The 24,645-nt window shown below is 41.3% G+C and overlaps 1 protein-coding gene across 2 annotated transcripts in view; it reads right to left on the bottom strand.

The window, feature by feature from the left end:
- The window catches only part of CHST9 (carbohydrate sulfotransferase 9), a 96,717-nt gene that overhangs the window by 4,339 nt on the left and 67,733 nt on the right, over positions 1-24,645 (bottom strand). For both annotated transcript variants that reach the window (XM_056333759.1, XM_056333760.1), the window contains exon 4: positions 18,573-18,610. In XM_056333759.1, the coding sequence (XP_056189734.1) occupies positions 18,573-18,610 (38 nt within the window). The remainder of the gene's footprint in view (positions 1-18,572; positions 18,611-24,645) is intronic.

Here is a 24,645-nt window from a genome sequence, read left to right as displayed (position 1 = left end):
TCAGTAGGTCTGAGTGGGGTACAGTGACGGATGAAAGCCTCCCTCCAAAAAGGTCCTATTCCTGCCCCTCTACAGACAGACCATGGAAGTGGGATGCATTGGATCGCATGTACATACAGGTGTTTGCAACACAGGCCTGCACCTGAGCTAGCTGTCTTCACAGCTGATACAGCAAAACAGGTGCCTCTAGAGCCTCTTCCATCTGACTTATTTAAACATCAACATTAATGACATCAACTCACTAAATATCAACTAGTGACCCTGCAAAGAATGTGAAAAGATGAGACTTTCCTCCCAAACATCTCTTGCAATGTCCCCGGCTACTGTGCAATCCACAGGCTGCAGAAACAGCAAAGCGCAGATCTGTGTTTTGCTGTCAAATTCTTCAGGGTCTTGTACCATGCAAGCTGACTGAAGAGTTTCTTGCAGTCTGGGTATTTCTGCTCTCTCATTCCCAAGTGGATCCTTGTGTGTCTGCTAAGGCTTGTAGATTTTTTTTCTGCCAGTAGGCAAGCCTGCTGCATTGGGACATCTACACAACTGCCTATTTTCACGACACTTCTGGAGAGGGGGGGATGCTGGTCAACAGGTATTTAAACATCCTGTTGCAAATACCAGCTAGCCAAATGGTTAGATGGACACACATGCACAGACTGTCTGACTGCTTTCGTTAAATCTAACTTTTTTGGAAACCTACACAAAAAGACTCTTCTGCCATAAACTGATTAAACATTTACTGGAAAGTTGATTTGTGGACTGGCAGACCATAAGTGTGGATTTGGGGGGATGGGAAATTTCATAGGCTGACTCAAGGCTGTTAAAATTCAGAGGAATAATGTAAGTAATGGTAACGCATGGAACACAATTTTAATTCCCATTTGAAATAACAGAAAAACAAGCAGTTCCAAGAAAAGTTAGCCTATCTTGCAGTGTAATAATTTCCAATGACAAAAACAAAGCTGGGGGATCAGGCTATTCTGTCTGTATTGCTGCAAACTGCTGACAACCAGGTCTTTGTTTTCACTGGACTGAGTAAAATTATTTTTGTATTGGTGAAAGCAAATAAAAGAACAGAGCCATGAAGGACTTGTACATCTGTGAGAGAGGGCATGTTGGTGTTTTTAGAGATGCAAAAGGATACTTGAACTCTTTCAATTTGACGTGGTCCTTTTTTTCTAATATAATTTGTTTCTTTAATTCTGTTATCTAATATTTCATTCTTTAAAACAAACAAACCAAAAGTCCCTAGATATTTATCGCTTCTGCTCTAGGACGGGAAGAATTCAGGAGCGTAGCTAGTGTGTAATAACAGAAAGCAGTACTAATAGTAAAACAGGGGATGACTATCAGCCTAATGGGAATTTCAGCATCACAGTGAATGGCAACTTACAAGTGCTACTGCAGAACTGCAGACTTATAAATAAAAATTAAATGCTTTGATCTTAAAAGGAACACCTGGAACTGAAAAAGGTGAAAATGAAAAATATGGGATACACAGAATACCAGGCTCAACAGAAGTAGGGATAAAGTTATACTACAATGCTAAAGTAACCAAAGATTGTAAACTCATTGGTGCAGCTCTGGAGAATTTTGTATTTAGAAGACAGTTTTCAGTGGTATGTGACTGCACTGGTGTTCCCCAATGCAGAGAAGATTGGAGAGCGCAGCAGTATCTCATGACTTCCTACGGTATGTAATCTGAATTTAGCCGTCTATTTCAGGAGGTATTTCAGTGCAAAGACACTTAAACCACCTGTATTTCAAACTAAAGCCACTAAAATGAGACCTATACTTCAGAGGAAAGTTCAGCCTTCTGGATTCAGCCTGCAATCCTGAACTAGTGGATGATGCCTTGGTTCCACCAGGCCAGGAGGGAAAAGGACAGACTGAAAGGTGTGTGGCCTTGATTTTATTCCATTTCAAACAGTCTGCCTGGGATCTAGGACCAACCCAAGGAGATTCCAGAAAAGGATTGCCTTTCAGTCTCAGAAACTGTTAATTCAGCTGTAGGAACTGCTACTGAAGGATTTTTCATGGAATTAAAGACTTCTGAGAAGGATGGGCAGAACTATTCAGAGAAATTTCAGGTAACACCCTGAAGGAACAGCATATGCACAGTGGGACTCACTTGAAAGGGGCTCTCTCCAAGTGAGATGAGGCAAAAGAAGAAAGAATGTATCAGGAAAAAAAAGTCCCATACAGAAGAAGAAGAAGAAGGAAAAAAAAAAAAGACCTAGGGGAAAAAAAATTACACAGGAAGTTCTGACAACAAAAAGAAGACCTAGGTATGTACAATACTGTTAGCTGCTTCCTCTCTCCTCTTCCCCTTCTCATTGAGACACATATCCCATTGTGAATACAACAGTATTGGCTAGTAAATGTTACTATAAGCTCCACAAGGGACAGTGTGCTTGCAGTCAATGCTGGCGGTAACTTCCACCATGTAAGAACAAGAATGGATAGTGATAATTTTGAAAGGTGTAAATGGCTGTTACATTGCCATGGAAGTTTTCCAACTCAAAAAAAAAAAAAAAAAAAAAAAAAAGACATCAAATCTTCCTATACACTTGCCTGAGTAACTGGGTTAGTAGGTAGTAAAGGTGAGATGAATGAAGGGATGAATCAAGTTTTACTTTTTATAAGAAATGTTTAACTAGGAAGTTTTCATGGGAAATTAACAGAAATTGTTGAATAGATAGTGCTGCTATATTTCTCAAGGAAAATCACCTGACAATCTGGCATATTTAGCTGCTACCACTCTTATGTATGTGACACACCTGAAAGCCACATACTCTGAAAGGATTTTCATGTTTTATGATACTAGGTTTACACAAAGTGAGGTGCCGCCTTTGGCTTCCTCTTGTTGCCAGTGACTTTTCCATGCCCATTTTATAACACTTTAAAGATCTGAACATCTCCATGTTATGTTGATTTTTTTCACAGCGGGAACAGGAAAACAAAAAACCTGAAAAAGTAATAAACATTTTTTAAAAAACCTTGTCTTTTATAGCTATGTTCCTAACAGTCCACCCCACAATCTGCTGAGCCTGATTATTTTGGAAAATGTCTGAACATACACCAACAACAGGCAGCACGCACATCAATCACTAACTCTGGATCCAGATCTTCCCATGCAAAAAGTCCTTATCAAACTCCTTGATCCAAGTGTCCCAAGTGCAGCGATGGCTACTCATGGTTTTCTAAAGAGAGTCAAGTATTGCACTCTTGCCAAGAATTATGCAGAGTGCTTTGCTCTCCATTTGTATTAAAACATTTGAAAGGTAGTAAAAAAATGGCCATGAGCCCAATTTAGAAGAGTAGGCATATTGCCTCTGTTTCCCTTCAGCTAGGCAGAAACGGAAGACAGATTTAAAAATTAGTTTAAATACAAGGGAAAAAGGAATGTAACTGTTAGTGTGGTGTTTGGCTACTGGCAGACAACTCAGTGAAGCTGCTGAAACAAAGGGCATTTCTGAGTCATTAAGGGGTTCATGGATTTGTTTTGACATTTTTATTGCTGGAGATTCCCTTCTCCTCCCCATCCACAAAAGGATTCCTCCTCACTGTAAAAATAAGTAGCCAATACCTTCTTTTAAACACACTGAATCTCTCCTTTCCTTTAATACCTCCACAAGCCACTGGGGTAGGAGAGATTGACTACTGCCAAGAACGGTTAAGACTCATCCAGTTATGCTTTGTGGTGGTTTTACTATGCATGGGTGGGATCTCATCTAGATAGTTTGCAATTAGAGCAACTTGCCATGAGAAGAGATAATGATGTATTGGAAAGAATGAAATTCCAGGCTGATTTACAAAGATTTACAGGCCTGCAGTGTTGTGTTTTCTAAATGCTTTAGTGCAGGATCTTAATTTTTACTTACAATTATAATAAAATAAGGCCAACAGGAAATGTAGGACAAATAATAGTGAAGGAAAGAAATATTCTGTTTTATTATGCTTTTCTGGGCTGCCAAATAACGACATTGTAAGTATCAGTAATGTGTGGTTTGGTTCTCAACATCTAGCTAACATGTCTTCTGTCCTAAAACATGCTTCCTGAAATAGTCCTCTAAGATGCTTCTTAGCAGCAACTGAATTAATCACCTGGGAGCCTACAGTGCTCTGCTTTTTACTGTGGGTTGCACTTGACTGCTGCAGGTTTCAGGGCCCTGGGGACCCTCTCAGCACTATTATTCTAAATAGCTAATATGAGTGCTCTGCAAACACACGGGTATTCAAAGATGATAAAAATGTAATTGCTTAAGACAAGAACGGGTTGAAATATTTTTTGCTGATGAAACTTATGAAAAACAATTATTTAGAAGGACAGAGCATTTGTGTTTTTTGATCAAGCCAGGCAGGGGTTCTGCAGTACTTACAGAAACTTACCCATGAGAAGCAGCAAAGGTGCCTAATGATGAAATGACAGGAGTTTGAAATATATGCTTGGAGTATACTGTGACTTTGCTTACATCCCAGTCCTTTGGTACTAGACATGTTTGGCAGTGCCAAAGTTCAGCATGAACTGAGAGCACTAGACACTTTATTTTACTGTACATTGCTTCTTATGTGAGGATTGTATTATAATCATAAAATGTCAAGACCTTACCTGTTTACCTAGGACCTGTCTGTAGAAAGCAGACAGATAAAGGGTCTTCTAACATAAGGTTCATTTTCCGATTCAGTTTCTGATTCTACATTGATCAGGGAGCTCAGGAGATCAGTTTCTTAATTTAGGTATTTAGATGAAGGTAGCTTGAATACTGGAGGGCTATAAAACAAAGATCCTCTTACTTGGATTGTAGGTATGTATGAGTCTTGGAAAAGGTTATATATAGTTTCAGCCTAAACCTCATTTGCTAAAAACATCAAGTTTTTCACATAATTGGAAACAGAAGGATTTCTTCAGCAGAGATCCACAACTGTGGCACATGGCGCAGAATTGAAATATGAGGCAGCTGAAATACGAGGAAAAGTTTGCATGACTACTGCTATCTTCATCACTTTTGGATGGAAGTGTTGATCTGCCAGAGGGCAGGAAGGCTCTGCAGAGGGATCTGGGCAGGCTGGATTGATGGGCTGAGGCCGACTGCATGAGGTGCAACAAGCAGCAGTGCTGGGTCCTGCACATGGGTCACAGCACCCCCATGAACTCTACAGGCCTGGGGAAGAGTGGCTAGAAAGCTGCCTGGTGGGAAAGGACCTGGGGATGCTGGTTGACAGCTGGCTAAACATGAGCCAGCAGTGTGCCAAGGTGGCCATCAGCATCCTGGCTTGTATTAGAGACTGTGTGGCCAGCAGGAATAGGGAAGTCATTGTCCCCCTGTACTCGGCACTGGTGAGGCTGCACCTCAAATACTGTATTCAGTTTGGGGCACCTCACTTCAAGAGGGACATTGAGGTGCTGAGTGTCTCCAGAGAAGGACAACAAAGCTGGTGAAGGATCCAGAACACAAGTTATATGAGGAGCGGCTGAGGGAACTGGGGGTGTTTGATCTGGAGCAGAGGAGGCTGAGGGGAGACCTTCTCACTCTTTACAGCTACTTGAAAGGAGGATGCAGACAGATGGGTGTTGGTCTCTTCTCCCAAGTAAGAAGCAACAGGACAAGAGAAAAAGGCCTCAAGTTGCCCCAGGGCAGGTTTAGATTGGGTATTAGGAAAAATTTCTTCACCAAAGTGTTGTCAAGCATTGGAACAGGCTGCCCAGGGAAGTAGTTGAGTCACCATTCCTGGAGGTATTTAAAAGACATGTAGAAGTGGCACTTGGGGACATGGTTTAGTGGTGGAATTGGGAGTGTTAGGCTGGATTTGATGATCTTAAAGGTCTTTTTCAACTTAAACATTTCTATGATTCAGCAAGCCAGTGAAGCCTGGAGCTATTACTACCTCACTTTAGCTGTAAAAACATGTAAAACTATACTTACACATGTATGTACAAGTTTTCTTAAGTCTGCCAAGAGGAGGGATTATCCTTAACTTTTTTGTGCCAGAAGACTGTTTGCAAAGCGTAATTCAGAACAGCCAGCCTCCTCCACTAGTATGTTACCTGAGCCGACATGTAAATATGCTCCCAACTTTCTCCTATCATAGCAGCTGTGTAGTGTAATGTCAGCCAGCTAAACAAATCCCTGCGGGAGCTCCCAATGGAGAAACTATCCAGGCTGGCCACAAGTGACAGGAAATATCTGCTGATGAGGTGCTTCAGCTTCTGTGCAGTGGAGACAAACCTCTTGATTTATCTTTTGTGCTTAAAACAGCTACTTCCAGAGATAGGCACCACTAACCTCTCGCCTCCCAGTGGAGTCATTTATTTTTTGCTTATTTAATTTATTCAGGGAAAATCACCACTGCTACATTCCTCACAACCCAGAGTTGACATATGTATTCCTTGTGAAAACTGCAAGTTTAGCAGAGGTAATTCTGTCAGAGATACCTTGTGGCTCAAACACAATTCCATTATGGAAGAGGAAGAATGAAACAACTGTGCTTTGAACTTTCATAGTTCTTTCTGTCCTCAGAGTTCTTAAAAACCCACAAAATAGCAGCAAGCTTGTCTTTCCTCTGGATTAAGATCTGGGAATATTTTGTATGTGGAGCCATCAATCCTGACAGGCAAAACCTTACTATAACAGACACTACATTTTCCCGTGAGCTACGTATCCCTGAAACACATATACTTGTACCAAGCATCTCTAAGATTACTAAATTAGTTGGAGGGGAAAAAAGAAAAAAGAAATTAGAATATGAGATGCTCAGAGCTTCCTGCAGAGACTAAGAGGTAAACTTTGTAGCTGAAATACAATCAGGTTCAAGGGAAGTCCTTTCGAACACTGAGCCAGACACAAATCAGAATAACTGATCATAGTAAGGAAAAACCCCACTGCAGCTAAATTTTAATTAACAGTTACCATTAATTTTAAATACTGCTTTTCAAAACACAACTTTGTGAATCAGTGACCACTCCCCTTCAATCTGTTAGTAGAAAGTTTGCAGGGTGGCTTGAAGTTATGGCAAGGGCACAGACAAAGCAAGTAAAGAAGAGAAGGACAGAGGGAAAGAGACTTTTTTCTTTTTATGTGGTGTGGCCAAGTGTCAGTGAATGAGCTGGTGTGGAAAAATTTGAAAGGACAGCACCAATCCAGAGCTGGTTTTGGAGGAGAACAACCCAGGAAAGTGGCAAGGAGCCCCAATGCGGTAAGATAAACAGTAACATTATCAGGGTTATAGCAGGAGTCCTGTCCCCATTTAATAAGGGGACAGGAGGAACCCATTTGTCTTTGTCCAAGACCCTCACAGATACACGACTCCTGGCTTTGCACAAGGCTTCTCTCCTCTCCCTGCCCCCTGCCTTCATCTACAGAAAGCACAAAGTCACCCATGCTAATGAGGCAAGACAGGCTGCACAAGCCACTTCCACAAGCTGATTCATATGGTCAGCAACCTGGATAAAGGAAATTAATCTCTAATTTTACTTGCCAATTCTTGTTCAAATCCAGAATTAACTCCCTCCTGTTTCCGCCCTCACAGTCAAAACATTGGGTTTCTCCAAAACACGCTCAGAATGGGAAGGATAAGAATGATCAGGGCACGCTTAATAGAAAAAATACCAATAAAGTGCTATTATTAGCAGAAGCTTAGTAACATGTAAGTTTGTATGACAGATTAAAGATCCACCAAGACTAGTACAACAACGAAGTATTGCAAATAAAAACAAGCACCCCACCCCTTCCTACTAATAAAGAAATCATCATCAATGTCTATCGATGGTAATGACAAATTGGCTTCTGGATAGTGCAATGCTGATACTGCTTCTCTAGCTTTCTGACTTCATGGGGCTGGCTCTTTGCAGTATAGCTTACAGACTTGTGAATAAGCACAGAGCCATTGCAGCCCAGACAGCCTGTGTTTGGACAGAGCCTGCACCTAGTCTGCACAGGGTGCTTGGCTCTAGGTGTGCAGCTAAGCTGTGCTGCTAATAAAAGGCAACTTTCAGATCATGGACCACTTAACGCTGGGCCATATTTAGCCCAACCTCCTTCCTATGCAGTTGCACTCATTTTGGGTATAGGTAAACCAGTATGTTTAAACAGCATTTAATTTTGAGCCCAGCCCTCCTCCTCTCTGTGTAATCTGTTAATAAAACCTAAGTCAGCCACTGCAGTCAATGGTCAGAGATCTTCATCAGCACTCAATCTTATTTCTGTACTGAACAGAGCCATATGAAAGCAGCTTAACCTGAAATTCAAAATGGACTCAAACTAAGCACACAATACTTGTGTTATGAAGAATAAAGTTAGAAAAAAACTCCCAGGTTTCACTGACTAGCAGGTTTATTATGTGTATACAGGGAGCTTAAATCTGAAGATGACACTTTCAGGTAATCTCTGCATATTACATATTGGTCTCTTACTTGAGTTCATTAAATAAAGTTAACATCCCTACTTTCTTATAACTTAAAGCACAGAAGCAAGTCAAATAACCTAAACCATTCCCTCTGTTTACAAATGCAGTTCTCAAAATCGTTACTTCCAAGTGCATGATATTTCATATACACAGTCATTTTATGAAAAAGAAAATAAATAATGCCTCTCGCATGTTCACAACGCAAGCCAGGCAGGCATTTTTGAGCACATTTCATATTTTAAACAACATCTATTTTCCTCTCTAAAGACAAGGGCTGATACCTGAGGCTAGATGCCAATATCTCTTTATCCTAAGGTATTAGGGACCATGTCTTGGCACCTGCTGATCAACACTCACCCTGCACAGGGGAGCCCCAGTCCCCACTGCCCCACCTGCATGAGGAGATGTATTTCCTGGGAGGGTGATCTAACTCCTGGGCATTAATCCCGGAGGTTAAGTAATGCTGCATGCTGGGACTGAACCGCTGGCTCCTCTTTTCCAGGGACTGCTGTCCCCACCAGACAATGGATGAGCCTCAGTCTCTCTCTTTCACTTTTATATACAGGAGAGATATGACACAGGTCTCACAGGTAGCAGAAGTTGTAAGCTTGAGTAGGTGGAGGAAGAAAATGAACCTAGACTTCCCTACTTAAGAGAATCACTGACTTAAGTTTTCACAGATATCCCAACACCGTTTTAAGATGACTGCCGGGCATACCTGTACCTCATGCAGTCCAACCTGGCAGGTGTGAGCTTTCCCAGAAAGGTGGCTGTTTCTGGGTTTCCACCACACTGAGACAAGAAGTCCCTGGACTAGATCAGTCCTGCCAACACTAGGGCACCCTGTACCTGCAGAAGAACAAGCCTAAGAGGCTCAGCTCCTCCTCTGTGAGGTGATGAACACGCAGAGGCTGTCACAGATCTGGACTTGAGTGGAATTTAGGCACTTCGGTTTCCTTCTAAACCTGTTCACCCTCAACTACAATGAAGATGCAGCTGCTTAAAGATGTTTGTTCTTAGTAGCCAAATGTGGAGCTTGGGTGCCCATTAAGATATTTGGAATAAAAATGAGGCAAAATGCACATGTTTTGGGAACAGGGAAACAATGTGATTCTAAGCCCAAAAGGTTTTGAGTTGAGTACCAAATCCTTCCCTCGATTACTTTAAAGGAATTGCTTCAGCTGTAAATGTCAAGCTACAAACAAGCTGCTTGACAAGATGCTCTTACAAGTGGTGACCTAAGTAGTAGCCTAGTTTTGGAGGAGTTTCAGTCATGTTTCCCCATCCCACCACTCCCTGGCCAGTACTTCCAGTTCCTGCCTGTACCCAACTGGCAGCAGTGCGCAATGCAGTGGCTCACCACCTGTATTTGTGCTTGCCAGCCAGCCCTCTGCCCTCTCCTGAAATGGATACGGAGCTGGGATACCAACAACTGCCTTTTCCACAGCAAGCACAGAATTTCCCCTCTGACCAGCCACCACCCTTCACATTGCTGGACTCTTATCTTACAGCTGTGTCAAAGCTGGCTGGAATTGTCCTCGGCTCCAAGGGAGATGGCCTGGCAGCATAACTGGACAGGTCTCCCTGGGGCACCCAGGGCATTTACACCTAGTGAAATGTAAAACTGAAGACGATAAACAACTGTACTCCTTCCCCACAAGACCCACCGTCCCCTCTGAGAAGAGAGGTCTGCAATGTAACGCTGTGCTTCTGCATACATGGCAGTATTTCTCACATTAGTGGCCGTGGTAAGATCCACAGGGATTTTTTGCTGGTAAACAGCATTTCTATCCTGTCTGCAGGTAAACACACTTATCTTCCAGCATAAACAAGACATCTTGCTCTTTCAGAAATAGTAAGAAAAGTTTCAAATGAAGCTAGGTTCAACTGAAGAATATTAATATATATTCAGGCATGAAGAATTCAGTTTCCCCTAAATTGCTTTGGAAGAGACAGTAAGATCTCTAGCGGTCTCAAAGCATTTTTCCCTCCATCACAATTAGCATTTAATTCAAATTAGATAACTTTATTAGTAAATAAAAAATAAATAGAAATGTATAATGCACTCTAGATTGGCAAATATCTCAAATCTGTGTTTGCTTACATTCATACACTTTTAAACAAATTCCTGTGTTCAATTTTACAAAAAAATATTAATACTTGAGAATTGATTGCGTTCATAAATTACCGTGGGACAAAACGGGTTGTGAATTTACAAAAGGGATTATTCACTGCACACTCCCTCCTCACACTGACTGAAATGTAGCGTACCCTTTTTTCACTCAAGGGGGTAAATCATGTTTACCATAGGTAAAAGAAAATACCCTAGTTTATTCTGTAGCAGCTTTTTTGTGTAACTATCCACTTGGCATGCATTAATCTGCAAGCAGTGTCACAGATGATCAGTGTGCCATCCAAACACTATCTAGTTCAAACGCCACCCCTCTGTGAAGCAGAGGAATAATGAGAAAGAACGTGTCGTGGTTAAAGGTAGGTGCACTGGCCAGAAGCACAGTGTTTGGTTTTGTGTAACTTTGAGCAGGTCTCTTGACCTTCACACTACATTTTTGCATGTCTGCAAAACAAGGAAAGATAATAATTGCCTACCCCATGTGAATATTGTGATTCCTAATTTCTGATTAACACTGGTAGAAAACTCTTGCCATTTTACAGAGGGAGAAGGGACACTCAGCAATCTGAGAATCAGGACTGCAACCCAACTTCCCAGCCTGTACTGCCTTTCATTGCTCAAACCTTACACCATTTCTTTTAGTATTTCTGTTGAACATCCAATCTTCTTAAGCCTGTTGCATACTCTAATGCCTGTTTTTTTTCACAAGAAGAATCATTCTTCATAAAGTTGAAGACATTTTTATCTTCAGACATTGCATGTATGTTTCTGTCTATACAGTCTGAGAAATGGTTTCCTCCAAAAGGTTACTGAAAAGGTTGTCAAATAAAAGTGTCTGCTGTTCTTATTTGAATAATACTTTCTCCTGTGTTTTTCTGAGATTCACCACCTTTAGTACTATGTATTATTTAATTAGTGAAGGACTGTTAGGTTATCTGAACTTGAAGGGGACAGAATATGTTCTCAGGAGCAGCCCTGATCAACCTGGAAGGAAGAAAATGTTATGAGCAGAACAAATCTGAAAAGGTTTTCCTGTCTGATTTTCCTATTTGATCAGATATTGCATAATGAATGAAAAATTAATTGTTTAAAAATGCAACTTCTACTTACTGGTAAACAAAATGTGCAGGAGGAGCAGGAGGGATCTCATCAACCAGACAGGGCTCAGAGGTGCCCACCTCAAGCATATGCATGTAAACGGGTGAGTACCTACAGGGCAGCATGATGGGGGAAGCTCTCACATCTTCTCTGGAAAACCAGCATGGCTGGGTGCCTCTCCACAGTGCCTGTACATATGCTATTGCACACTGGACAGGGAGAAAACAGGAGGAATGAGAGGCCTGTATGCAGTCTCACTGGGATCAGAGAGATGTGGTGGGACAGCTGATGGGATTAGAGAGCTGTCATGAGTGGGTATAGGCTCATCAGGAAGGGCAGGCTGGGACAGCAAGGCGGTGAGTCACCCTTTCAGTCAGAGGGCAGTGGGGACACATGGAGCTCTGCCTCTGGAAAGACAAGACGGACAGGTGGAGAGCATGTAGGTCACGACTAGAGGGCTGACCAACAACACTGTGGTGGGTGTCTGTGACAGAGCCCCTAATCAGGAAGAAGTAGAAGATGAAGTCTTCTGCAAACAATGGGAAGAAGCCTCACGTTTGCAGACCGGTCTTCAGAGGGGAATTTAACCACCCGAGTATCTGCTGGAGGAGCAGCAGAGCACAAGCAATCCAGGTTTGGGGAGTGCACTACTGGAAAATTCCTAATGGATGTGATCAAAGAGCTAACAATGAGAGGTTGGCTGCAGGACCTCACACTTACAAACATGGAAGGACTGGCTGGAGATTTGAATGTCAGGGTGGTGGTATTTGCCATGAGAAGGCAGAGTTCAAGATCCTGAAAAGAGGGAACAAGGCAGAAAGCAGGATCACAGCCCTGGGCATCAGGAGAGCAGACTTTAGGGTGTTCAGAGACCTGCTTAGAGGAAACCCATGGCATATGGCCTTGGAGAGGAGAGAGGGCCAGGACATTTGGGTGAAGTCAGAGGATCACCTCCTCCAAACTCAAGAACGGTTTATCCCCAAGAGAAGGAAATCAAGCAGAGGTAGCAGGGGTCTGCATGTGCAAACAAGTAGCTTCTGAAAAAAATTAAACATAAAAAGAAAGCTTAACAGAGATAGAAGCTGGGACAGATGAATATAGAATAACCCTGATCATGCAGGGTTAGGAAAGCCAAAACTCACCTGGGAGGGATGTGAAGGGCAACAAAACCAGGCTTCCACAGGTCTACCCACAGCAAAAGGAAGACTAGGGAAAACGTGGACCCACTGCTGAATGGTGTAGGGACCTGGTGATAGATGACATGGAAAGGCTGAAATAGTTGACACCTTCATTGCCTTGGTCTTTACTAGTAAGACTGGCCTTCAACAATCCCATGCCCCTGAGACTTACGGGAAATTCTGGAGCAAGGAAGATTTTCCCTGGTGAAGGAGTATCAAGTTAGGGAATTTTAAATAAACTGGAGATAAACAAGTCCATAGACCTGATGGGATGCACCCAAAAGTGCTGAGGGAGCTAGAGGGTGTCACTGTGAGCCTATTCTTGATTATTTTTGAAAGGTTGTGGTGATGGGGGAATGTTCCTGAGGACTAGAAAAAGCAAATGTCACTCCTGTCTTCAAAGAGGGCTAGTAGGAGCATCAAGGAAACTACAGGCTGGTCAGCTTCACCTCAATTCCTGGGAGCATGATGGAGCAGGGGATTATTCTTCCCCAGGTAGATTTCACTTTGCTGAACTTCATGAGGTTCCTGTTTGTCCATTTCTCCACCCTGTTGAGGTCTTTCTGAATGGCAGCACACCCATCTGATGTCTCAACTACTCCCCTGAGTTTTGAATCCTCTGACAACTTGCTGAGGGAACACTCAGTCCCATCATCCTGGTATGTAATGAAGAAGTTAAACAGTATTTTATTCAGCTGTGACGCCTGGGGTACTCCACTGGTGACTGGCCTCCAGCTGGACTTCGTGCTGCATAGATTTATGAAGGGGAAATCATGCCTGACCAGTCTGATAGCCTGTACCATGAGATGACTGGCTTGGTGGGTGAGGGGAGAGTACTTCTTGTTGTTTATCTCAAATTTAGTAAGGGTTTTGGCACTGTCTCCCATAATGTCCTCACAAAGTACAGACTAGATAAGTGTTCGGTGAGTTAGACTGAAAACTGGCTGAGCTGCTTAGGCTCAAATGGTTGTGCAAAAAATCCAGCTGGAGGCCAATCACTAGTGCCACAGGGTCGACAGTGGGTCCAAAACTGTTTCACACCTTCATTACTGACCTGGATGATGAAACAGAGTTTACCCTTACCAAGTCTGCAGACAACACAAAACTGGGAGGAGCGGCTGACACACCAGAAGGATATGTTGCCATTCAGAGGGACCTCAACAGATTTGAGAAATGGGTAAACTGGAACTTCATGACATTTGACAAAGGGGAATGCAAAGTGCTGCACCTGGGGAAGAACAGCCCTAGGCATCAGTATAGGCTTGGGGCTGGACAGCTGGAAAGAGGCTTTGTAGGAAAGGACTTGCAGGTCCTGGAGAACAAGCTGGCTGTGAGCCAGCAATGTGTCCTCATGGCAAAAAAGACCAACAGCTTCCTGGGCTGCATTAGGCAAAGCATTTCCAGCAGATCAGGAGAGGTGATCCTTCCCTTTTGCTCAGCTCTGGTGAGACACACCTGGAGTGCTGTGTCTAGTCTTGGATTTCCCAGTACAGGAGACATGAACATACTGGAATAAGTCCAGTGTATAAATGGACATGGATATAGACATAGTGGAGTGTGTCCAGTGAAGGGCCACAAAGGTATTTGACAGGAGCCTCTGACATACGAACGGTGGTTGAAAAAGCTGGGGCTGTTCAGCCTGGAGAAGAGAAGACTCAGGGGGATCTTATCAATGTATATAAATACGTGAGGGGGGGAGTGGGGGGGGAGTGAAGAAAATGGAGCCAGACTCCTCTCACAGTGGTGTCCAGTGACAGGACAAGAGGCAGTGATCACTAACTGAAACACAAGGAATTCCATCTAAATACAAGAAAATACTTTTCTATGGTGTGAGTATTGAGCACTGGCACAGGTTGCCCAGAGGCTGGGAGTCTCCATTCTTGAAGGTATTCAAAATCCAGCTGGATGCGATCCTAGGCAACCTGCTCTAGCTGGCCCTGCTTTGAGTAAGAGGGTTAGACTAGATGATCTCCAGAGGTGCCTTCCAACCTCAGCCATTATGCGATTCTATGAAGCACATGAAAGTGAAAGTTTGTTTAGTGGGCTATATGCCTGTGTCTCTTGAAGACTTTCAAACTCCTAATTTTGGGGGAACAAAGTATGTAACATTGAGGAATATGGCCCCAGACTGGGAAAACAGGAGCAAGGGACATGCCGTCAGATAACATGACGTTGCAGCACTTGGAAGCTGGCATACATGGACTGAACTTTTCCTAGCTAGGTCATGTGAGAGAAAGCAGGGGACAAAGGAGAGTGCTGAAGTAAACTATAGCAGTGCACAAGGAAAACTGAAACATGAAGGTTTTGCTGATATTATCATAGGTTTATTACACCATGGGTGTATCTGAAGCATCCTTCGGGTGGTAAGTCATTCCTCCACATGGTCTGTGCAAAAAACTTACATTGTCATTTAATAAAGGTTTGAGTTTTCTTTCGCCTTGTTACTTCGGCAGAAGGCGCATACATACTGACAGTACATCAGAGCTGTAGTTACCCCCGGTCCAAGCCTAGCTCCAGCAAGTACATTGCTTCATCACTGTCCTTTGTGTGTCACTGCTTCCCCAACCCCATGTGCAGAAAGGGAAATACTCCCTGACAGAGATGTCAAAAGACGAAGAGACTGCAAGAGAGTCTGCCTTGAGGGAAGAGCTCCTCAGGGACAGAACAGTGGGACAGATATCGTGGAACACTCTCACCAGCTTCCTGATGCAACCTGCAGCTTCACTGCAGAAGGGACAGGCTCAAGTCTGAGCTCAAAAACAGCTGTAATTTTAACCTGAAAGTCTGTGCAAACAACTTCAGCTTCTAAATGCATGGAGGTGTATTCTTGTTAGTCCTTCAGAGCTTCTGAGCAAAACTACATGTAGGAGTATACATTAAGACCACAACACAGACAAATCTGAGTGTGATGAGTGTGAGTAAGGATGAAACATAAAGGATTGCCTTCAGACACATTTTGATTGGCAAGTCTGTAACGTGTCTTTTAGCCAAGACAGTTATACAGTTAGAAGCACAGGGTTTGTTCTGGTTGCCTTGCATTTCCCTTAGCAATAGTTAACATGCTACAGCTAATCAGGCTGTACATCCTGTGCCAGGATTTACCCTGAAGTTGCAAAGGTAGTTAAAACAGGTATTGAAAAGCAGAGTGCATACCATTTCTGGATGTCCCTGCTCAGGCAGAGTTGTAGATGACCACTGCTGTTAAGTGAACATGCATACCTATATACATAAATGACAAAAAAAGGTGCTCAAGGAAAACAAGCAAATGCCTTACGATCAAAGGGAACAGGAACCAGTGAAGATGATAACTGTAGACAAAGGTTTCTGGAAGCAGATACTACCTTAGTGTTTTATCTATGTCATACGTGACCAAACTTTGCTTAGGCTTTAGAAAGAGCTAGGAACTGCACAGAAACAACAGTGGTCATCAAGATGTTAGAGGTCCCAGATACCCACAGATAGTGAGGGGTTTACTTAGCAGGTGATCGCTAGGATGGCAGCTCCAGCATTTCCCCATCCCCTCTCTGTTTCACTCACCTCTCAACAAGACATTTCCTGCCTGTCAAGTTGTAACATCATTTATCTTCTGCAGAGCCACTTCTCTATCACTTAAATTTCTGGCAGTCAGTGTAACACAGTGTTGTTGCACTGACTTAAAGGACTACAGGATCTTAAGCCAGATAAGTACCCTATCCCGCATATAAAATTTCAAGTTCAGTATTGAAGATAAACAGAATCCTTCTATGGGAGATATTCCATGAGGATCAAACCCCGTTCAAATCTTTTTATTGTAGTAGTATTACTACAGATCAAATATGCAGTGCCTCTGCAATTGTGCCCTAAATTATAGACTTTAAAATGAAACCAATTTCTAATTTGAAACACTCTCCCATTTCTTGGAAGTCCACAGGAGGTTCGTATGGAATGAGACATCACCAGCTTCAGTAGTATCCATTTAAAAGTGAACAACTACCATTTGTCCCCAAATCAACTTTTTACAGTTTTATTTAGAAACACCCTCCACATATGAAAAAAATGCAATTTTCCTGCAAAATCAGCTGTTCTGAAGTTGACTGCGGAGAGACAGAACAGGTGACCAATTTGAGGAGGGCAAGGCAGTGGCATGCAGGAAAAGACCAGGACTGCAAACACAAACTATGGCACCTGATCCACCTTTTGCAACTGCGACAAATGTCCTTTTTAGCACAACACACTCTTCCTCAGAAAAGGGCGATGTCATCCACAGAGCTGATTTTGTCACACAGAAAATGTGCAGAATTAGATCTCCAGTCATCCATTCACAGCCCTGTCAATATAGCCTCAAGTTGTGTTTTAAAAATACAACTGCCCCCCCTTCTGGCCAGCAAAGGCTGCCAAAAGTGGCTTTGCAAGACATCTCAGGCTAATTTTAAAATACAGTTTGGTTTATAAAACTTAATTAGACTTGGTTTAGGATACAAACTCTCAGTCAAAGCACAGAATTACCATTAAGTTTCAAAACATTTCTACGCTTATTTAGAAAAAGCGAAGATTTCCCTATGCTTATGTAATGCCATATTCTGGGCTGAATGTATACACCCATCAATTTCTCAGGATAATGGGAAGGTTGTAACAACCCTCGATATTATTTGGTGTCAGAGGACCAGGCTTCCCTTAAGCTGGTCCTCTGCTTTATGGGCTTACTCAATCAGGAGCAGTGCCAGCTCAGGCCACTGAAAGTGACACAGTGACATCTGTGCTGTGCTCTGCCACGGCAGGGGAAATGCTGTTAGACCCAAACCAGGCTGCCTTAGGTGGTCAGTCACCTGGCGAGTTAGTCCTCCATCTAGATGATGAATTCATAGATAACAGTGATGTAATGACGTCAATGCCTCAATTTATAGCTTGGAAGGAAGACTGCTTAAGGGTGTGTAATTGCTGGAATACAAATATTTTAATGACTGCTTTTTAAGTGACTTATCAAAATAAATCTCACAAACAATCCAGATACCTGTTTATATGCCATCTGGATAACAGCATTCAGTAAGATGACAAGAAGCCAAGAATGAGAAGCATCACAATGCTTCTGTACAAGTCGGGCAAGTCCTTTCAATCTGGAAGAGCATGTAATTTAGGAAATCAAATTCTAGATTTCCTCCTCTCTCTCTGGTTAGGGGAAATTTTTTTTCATTGTAGTTCCTATATGCTTGATGCTGAAATGCTAACTTTCAACATAGAAAGTTTTTTTTTTTTTCTGAATCACTCCTAACTGATACAGTAATACAAACAGAAAATGCTTCCACAAGCAACGTCACAGTTTAGTGAAGCCTCCATGAAAATTCATAGTAGAAATGAAAACCTAAACAACACTAAAAGATAATGTGCTTAACATGTGCTGTGCATGTATTTCATATCAATAGCCTTCTGTTTTTTAAAAGGAATACTAGCAAACAGGAGAAATATTACTTTTTTAAAAGTACAATTCTGTGCTATAAAATTTGATACCAATGAACAAATTACCTCTAGGCTTTATCCTCACCATCAACACATTGAGAAGTAGATGAATTAAACTGTTTAAATGGCAAATCTTAGGTTTAAATCAAAATGATGGCTACTGTTGTGAATTCGACACAACTGCAGAGACAGGCAGTTGTCTGATACATGGTCCTTAGCCACACCTATATAGTTAACATTAGCCTGTCCTGTGGAGTTCTCCCCTTTAATTGTTACAATTCTTCTACATGAAAAATTAAGTAACAAGAAGTATGAAAGTGTCAAAATACCTGATTAAATACCTGTTGTTGCAATGTTTCTCCAGACACTGAAAAAGAAAGAAAATTAGTTTGTACATATTTTAAAGAATACCATCGTGTACACACAGAACAAAACCCACTGAATTCAGCAAACAAAAAAATCAAATTTTATAGTTAAGAAACAGAATTTAACAAGTACAAATTACTTGAAACTTCAAAATGGAAATCCACCTAAAGTAAAAGAGGGACAAGCCCCTCTCAATAAACATGTGTTAAAAAATAAGATTGAGATAGGTAGCCAATCTTCTTAACCCAGAACCCCACAAGAAATTACAACATTCAAAGTGAAGACAACAAATTTCAGATACGTGCTATGAAGCATCTTACGTTGTGAGACGTAGTGCTGCATGAATACATGCCTGAGAGGCTGGTAACATCCATCTCAGGATTTGGCAATTGGAGGAGAAAAGCAGCTTCTGCCTCTACCCTAAAATAAAATTACGTGTCTGTGTCAAGACTGAGGATAGGCACCAGCTGGCTCAAGGGAGAAATTCTATCCTGGTAATATCCACAAAGTGGTGAGTTGAATTATGGTCTTGTTTCCTTATTCTGGCCTTCTGCAGTGTCCTTCAGCCTGCTCCTGAAGACATGATCAAAGCCTAGACAGAACATTGCTTTTCTATAGCTGTCTGGGACCCTAGCAGCAATGACACCTCAAACCTAATCTTTCCTTTTAGATCAAAAGGGACAGTAATTTTGCCTCATTCACTGACCTCATGCACTAGTTGTCAAAAGGGCAGCTGGTATTGATTACCTTCCCTTTGCTACTGGAGACTATCCACATGTACTAGGGAAAGTCGGGAATTTCACACTCACCTATTGAGTTAGGCTACATGTACCCAGAGGTTTTTTTAAGTAATAATGACGGGACACTACTTACAACCTGTCAGTGTCACTATTAACTGTCATGGGAGCTTGCCTAGCATGAGTGGCTGCCACCTCCAGCACTGGAAATGATATTCCATTTCAATAGAATTTTTTGTACCTGTATGTGTGGCACAAAGATAGAATTTTCAAAATGACGTTAAAATATTTTAAGTGTTAAAATAAAGACTAAAGATTCTGTTTAAAGGAAAATGATCCTCCCTACTTGTCCCTGAGAATGCTCTTCTTCTCAATGAAAGCATTATAGGTAATTCAGATAAAGATAATCGCTTTAGGCTATATTATGAGACTGTCTCTTATGATAATTATTTCCTGCATGCTTGTGTTGTGTTTTTATTTGCTACATACAAAAATTATGGTTTTTTGGCTAACCTCCCAACTATCTTTTAGGGCAAATGTCTCAAAATGTATTCCCTTGTTCACTGAGTTCATCTTTGGGAGAAAAAGAAATTATTCTTGTAACTAGTATTTTAACCAAATAGATTGTTGGTAATGGAAGATTAAAGGAGTATGTGTTGTTAGCATTCTGTAATGGTATACAAGTTGCTAGGAAAGCAGAGTGTTTGAAATCTCTGGTTAGATCAACACTATTTTGCTCAAAGGTTTGTGGACTTTGAATACTGATGCTTTCCTGTTTCCCAGTACATTTGTTTTTAGGCTATTTTGATTCACTTTAAAGGAATTTTAATAACTTTCTGTTGACAGCATGGACAGCTGGTCTTGAGAATTAGTGAAAATTCACTTGCTGACTGAGGAAGGAAGTGACATCAATGAGTTTCTAAAGTCAGCCCCGGGGGAAAAGTGCGCTCTGCCAGAGTAGCCTTTCATGCCATTGTATTTCCAGTGATGCCTCAAGATGCAAATTGCATTATCAATCAAACTTGCAGTTTCTACCCAGACAAATACAAAAAATGAACAGAAAGACTGGGAAAGACCTTTGTGGCCATTCCTGACACTGCTAAGGAAAAGGTGAGGAAGAATTTACAGTAGTTGTTTCCTTGTTCACTCTTTAGTTCTCTCTTTTAGTGGTTTAAATAATACAGTATCAAGGAAAAGGCAGTTGCAGAAGTGACTTTATGAAATACCAGGCACGATGACATGGGTTAAACAGGACAGAGATTGGCTAGGCTGTTAAGGGTAGAAGTGAGATCAAATTCAAGGTCACCAGCAAATTGAATACTGTGTTCTCCATTTATTTGCTAGATGATCCTTGTCCTCCTCACAGAATAACTATCTGAATTTGGCACAGTCAGCAGTTGTGCTCAGAAGAACCAAAGTCTGTAATAAGACAGGTGCTGCAAATTAGGGTGGAAATATATTGGCACCATTATATGGGGAACCCTGCAAAGTCCTGGTGTGTACTGTTCTTTTATTTTAGGAGAAAAGGTACAAAAAGCCATGAAAAAGCAAGAACACCACCTACAGTGCCAAAAGGGCATTCAGTTTCCAGCCGATGGCTAACAGTAGGGCAGTAGGAGGCTTTGTCATTGAAATTAGCCAGAATTTTGTTTGTCCCTTTTTTATTTTCTTTTATTTTAAATCCCCAGAATTGTCTTACAATGACTAGTCACTGATCTGTATTTTATTTATGGCATCCTCAATTCTGAGGCGGATGTTTCTGTTTAGGTGCCTTGTGATCACTTGCGGTGACCACTAGCATTCACTACAGTGATTCAAGAAGCTCCACTAGAGAGAGTGCTCCAAATTCACAGGGCATGAGGCAACGGGACACTGATAAAACCAGAACTGTCAGAACATGTCAGCCAGTCCCACAGGCAACACCTGCATTAGTCTCACAAAATGCAGGTAATTCTTGAGACTTGCCAGAAGCTTCATTACTGATAGACCTACACATGCTAAATTCAAAATTTACAACAGTTTTTCCAGACCCGTTGCAATGAGGTAGCAGCTTATGCAAGATGAACGGATGCATGAACATCAAGCCAACTTCCATCTGGAAATCTATATGGAAGCTGCCCAGCAGGTAGCCAGTGTAGTTCAAGAGACACATCTTCTGCAGCTCAGACTGCATGTGAATGGCTTGCTCTTCTCCTAAAACTTCTTTTTTCTACCTGTCATCTGGCAAAATATTCCTAAATGGGTTCAATAGTGCCATATGACCAGCCTTGGAAACACAAGCAAACCAAAAGGCCTTAAATCACAGACAACTACGCTTCAACGATACTTTGAGTCAAGAGATGTATTTACTAGTACAAACTACCATACTTATTTGCTGAGGCTCTGCTCTCCTGCCACCCTGAGAGACGCTAAACTGGTGCAACTGGATTCCAGTGATGGTTTTGCATCAGGACTGGAGACACAGACCTCTTCTAATTAATTTTTAGTGATTTTCTTTCGTCTTTCCAGTTACAAATAAGTGTAATGGATGGTTGGATGGTTGAGATAAATGGTCTTCTTACACTGACCTCAAGCTATATCACTTTAGAAAAAAAATATTACAGCAAACATTCTTTAAAAGATTTCTCTGTATTTTCATACACTAATTAGTACACTAATTCCTGTTTCCAGGGCAAGTTGGGTTTTTCAATTTTTTTTTTTTGCTTTCTTGTTCTTATTATAAGATTACCTTACTGAAAGCAATAACATATGTTTTCTAATGTAAAACTGACCACTGCAAGACACGAGATGGTGCCATAATTGATGCTGTCACGAAGAACTGCTCAGCCTTACGCACACAACCTACACAGAGAACAATACGCAATTATGCACACTGTGCCCTGCTTACCTCCATACAAAGGAATGTGATATTTGTGCAGGTTTACAGATTAATCTGCTGTAATTCCTTTTAATGTTAAACTACTTCCAGCTCAAATATAATTAAGATCACTAGGTACAAAAGATTCAGATTGGAAATAGGAGTACACTCCAACAGAACAAATAACAGCTTGATGTTGTTTCTTATGTTCAAATAGTTGGATACATTAAAGGATTTTGACAGCATGTTTGTTCCCTAAGTATGTAGGAGAAGAAAAAAAAAAGTTGCATTTCAAAAGGCAAAACACTACTACTGCATTTAATTAAGAGTGTAAAATCCCTTAAATACACAGATCTGCCAATTTCTGTGACGTGACTGCTACAAGTCCTAGCAACAAAGAATTTCTTTTTTTCTCCCCAAAATCAAATACCAATTTATAATTTTAAGCAACCATCATCAACATCAATAAAATAAAGGGTTTGGAATGAAAAGTTTGTTTCCTTAAGTCTTCTGATAATCCTGCTAGTATTTGTGGCATAGAAGCAAGGCAGGGGACAGACAGAAATTATGGGTCTGTCTACCCGTTCCCAAAGGTCTGAGGGTTTCCCAGCAGACCAAGAAAAGTGGGGAGAATACCAGGGGGCAAAGGTGACCCTCAGCCTTGCTCTGAAACAGCCATATGCATAGTCCACAACAGCCATATTCATGTGACTGCGAGTGGGAATAGCACTACTAAAAAATCAGTTTTTGAAGAGGGAATGCGATATTCTAATATCAGTTTAATTTCATTTTTTCAGTTTGTGACAGAAACACTAACAGCTTGGGATTTTACTGTATTTTTACAGACCTAAACAAACACGTATGCAACCTATTCAGTTATGATCCACCCCACTTCCATTACTGGTTTCCTAATCTACCAGAGCAGATTCTAAGAACTGAAAGGAAACCAAAGCACTTGTTCGTGACAGACTTGGGCAGCAGTTTCCCATGCCACCAGAGCCTGAGGAAGAAACACTCAGATTTGTTTTTCAGACCTGTAACAGAGGTGGTGTGACACTAACAGATTATCTTCTGTGAAAGCCTATAACTTGGCACAAAAAGATTAAAATATTTAGGACAGAACCATACATTTCCTATAAGTTATCCACAGAATCTCCGACATCTGTAAGCAACACAGCTCCCGCTGATGTGCATAGTATTTCCTCCCTCTCACAAGGAACTTAGAAAACTGAAACTGCTTTGTTTTTTATAGCATTGCCTTCAAAACCTAGTTTAGCTTACTTTTGCACCTCTGCCATAATTATGCAACCGAATATGATTACAGTGGCCTAAAATGTATTAATCACATCTTCATGGTATTGCATAATCCTTTTAAGTTGTCACAATGCCAGCTCATAAGTTGCCCTGGCAGTAGGAAACATAAAAAGAAACCCAAGTTGATACTGATTGAAGCAAATGAAGGAAAGTTGGCCATCTCAAAACAGTGAAACTCTCACAGAATTCCAAGGTCTCCCTAGCTAATTTTTCGTGATTACTTTTGATATGAAAACAGAGCTTTAATTGTCAGTCTCTAATAAGGATGCAGAACTGTTCCCTGTGAGGTTCAAAGGATCCTGGGAAACTAAACATTTACGAAAGCTCAAGTAGCCAAATGTCTTGTGCTGATTAACATACACCATTCAGTTTTCACCTAACAAAGTCATAACAAGTAGAAACCCCAAAGGAAAAAAAAAATTGGACTGACAAAGAAACATTAGTCTTAATAGGAACGAGGGCCCTCATTCATTTATTTGTGTGCAAAAAGGAGGTGGGGGTGTAACTCAAATTCATTCCTGGACCAAATCCTCCATTGACTAACATTGTGTAACTGTACTTATGGAAAGATGTTAGAATATAAGTTAATTAAAAATGTGAAGTTTCACATGTCCTCTGCTTCATCAGCATTGATAAATATTTTTAAATGAGACAGAATTGCCAGGATGCCCACTAACAGAATTAGTAGGCAGGCTTGTTTGCCAGTTTTCTTCTAGAAAGTTTTGCTTTATATATCTGGAAAAGGGAAAGCAAAAATTTGTCACCTTTTTCATTTAAGGATGGAAGATTTGAGATAATGGAAACATGCCAGACAGCATATTTGGTTTTAATATCAACACAATATTGATATCACGGTTTGAATCGTTTCCAGCTGAACATCGTGTATATTTTCAATGCTTATTTGGCATTCATCCTGTATCTAACAACAAAAATAGTTTGTTTCCATTTTGTCTTACTGCTCACTATGCAACCGCTTTGAAATGCTTTTTCCTTTTACCCAACTACTTCACGGCTTTTTCAGATTCCTGTTCTCTTAAGGAACTGCATGGAACAAATTGTGGATTCCTACTCATCTGCAACTGGACATGCAAAGGTCAGTTAATTTTGGCTTAGCAGATGCATTTTCTC

Source organism: Falco biarmicus, chromosome 3 (assembly GCF_023638135.1).
Source record: "Falco biarmicus isolate bFalBia1 chromosome 3, bFalBia1.pri, whole genome shotgun sequence".
NCBI classification, from domain to species: Eukaryota; Metazoa; Chordata; class Aves; order Falconiformes; family Falconidae; genus Falco; species Falco biarmicus.
The sequence above is the reverse complement of the archived record's forward strand: the minus strand, read 5'-3'. Positions and strand labels throughout refer to the sequence as shown.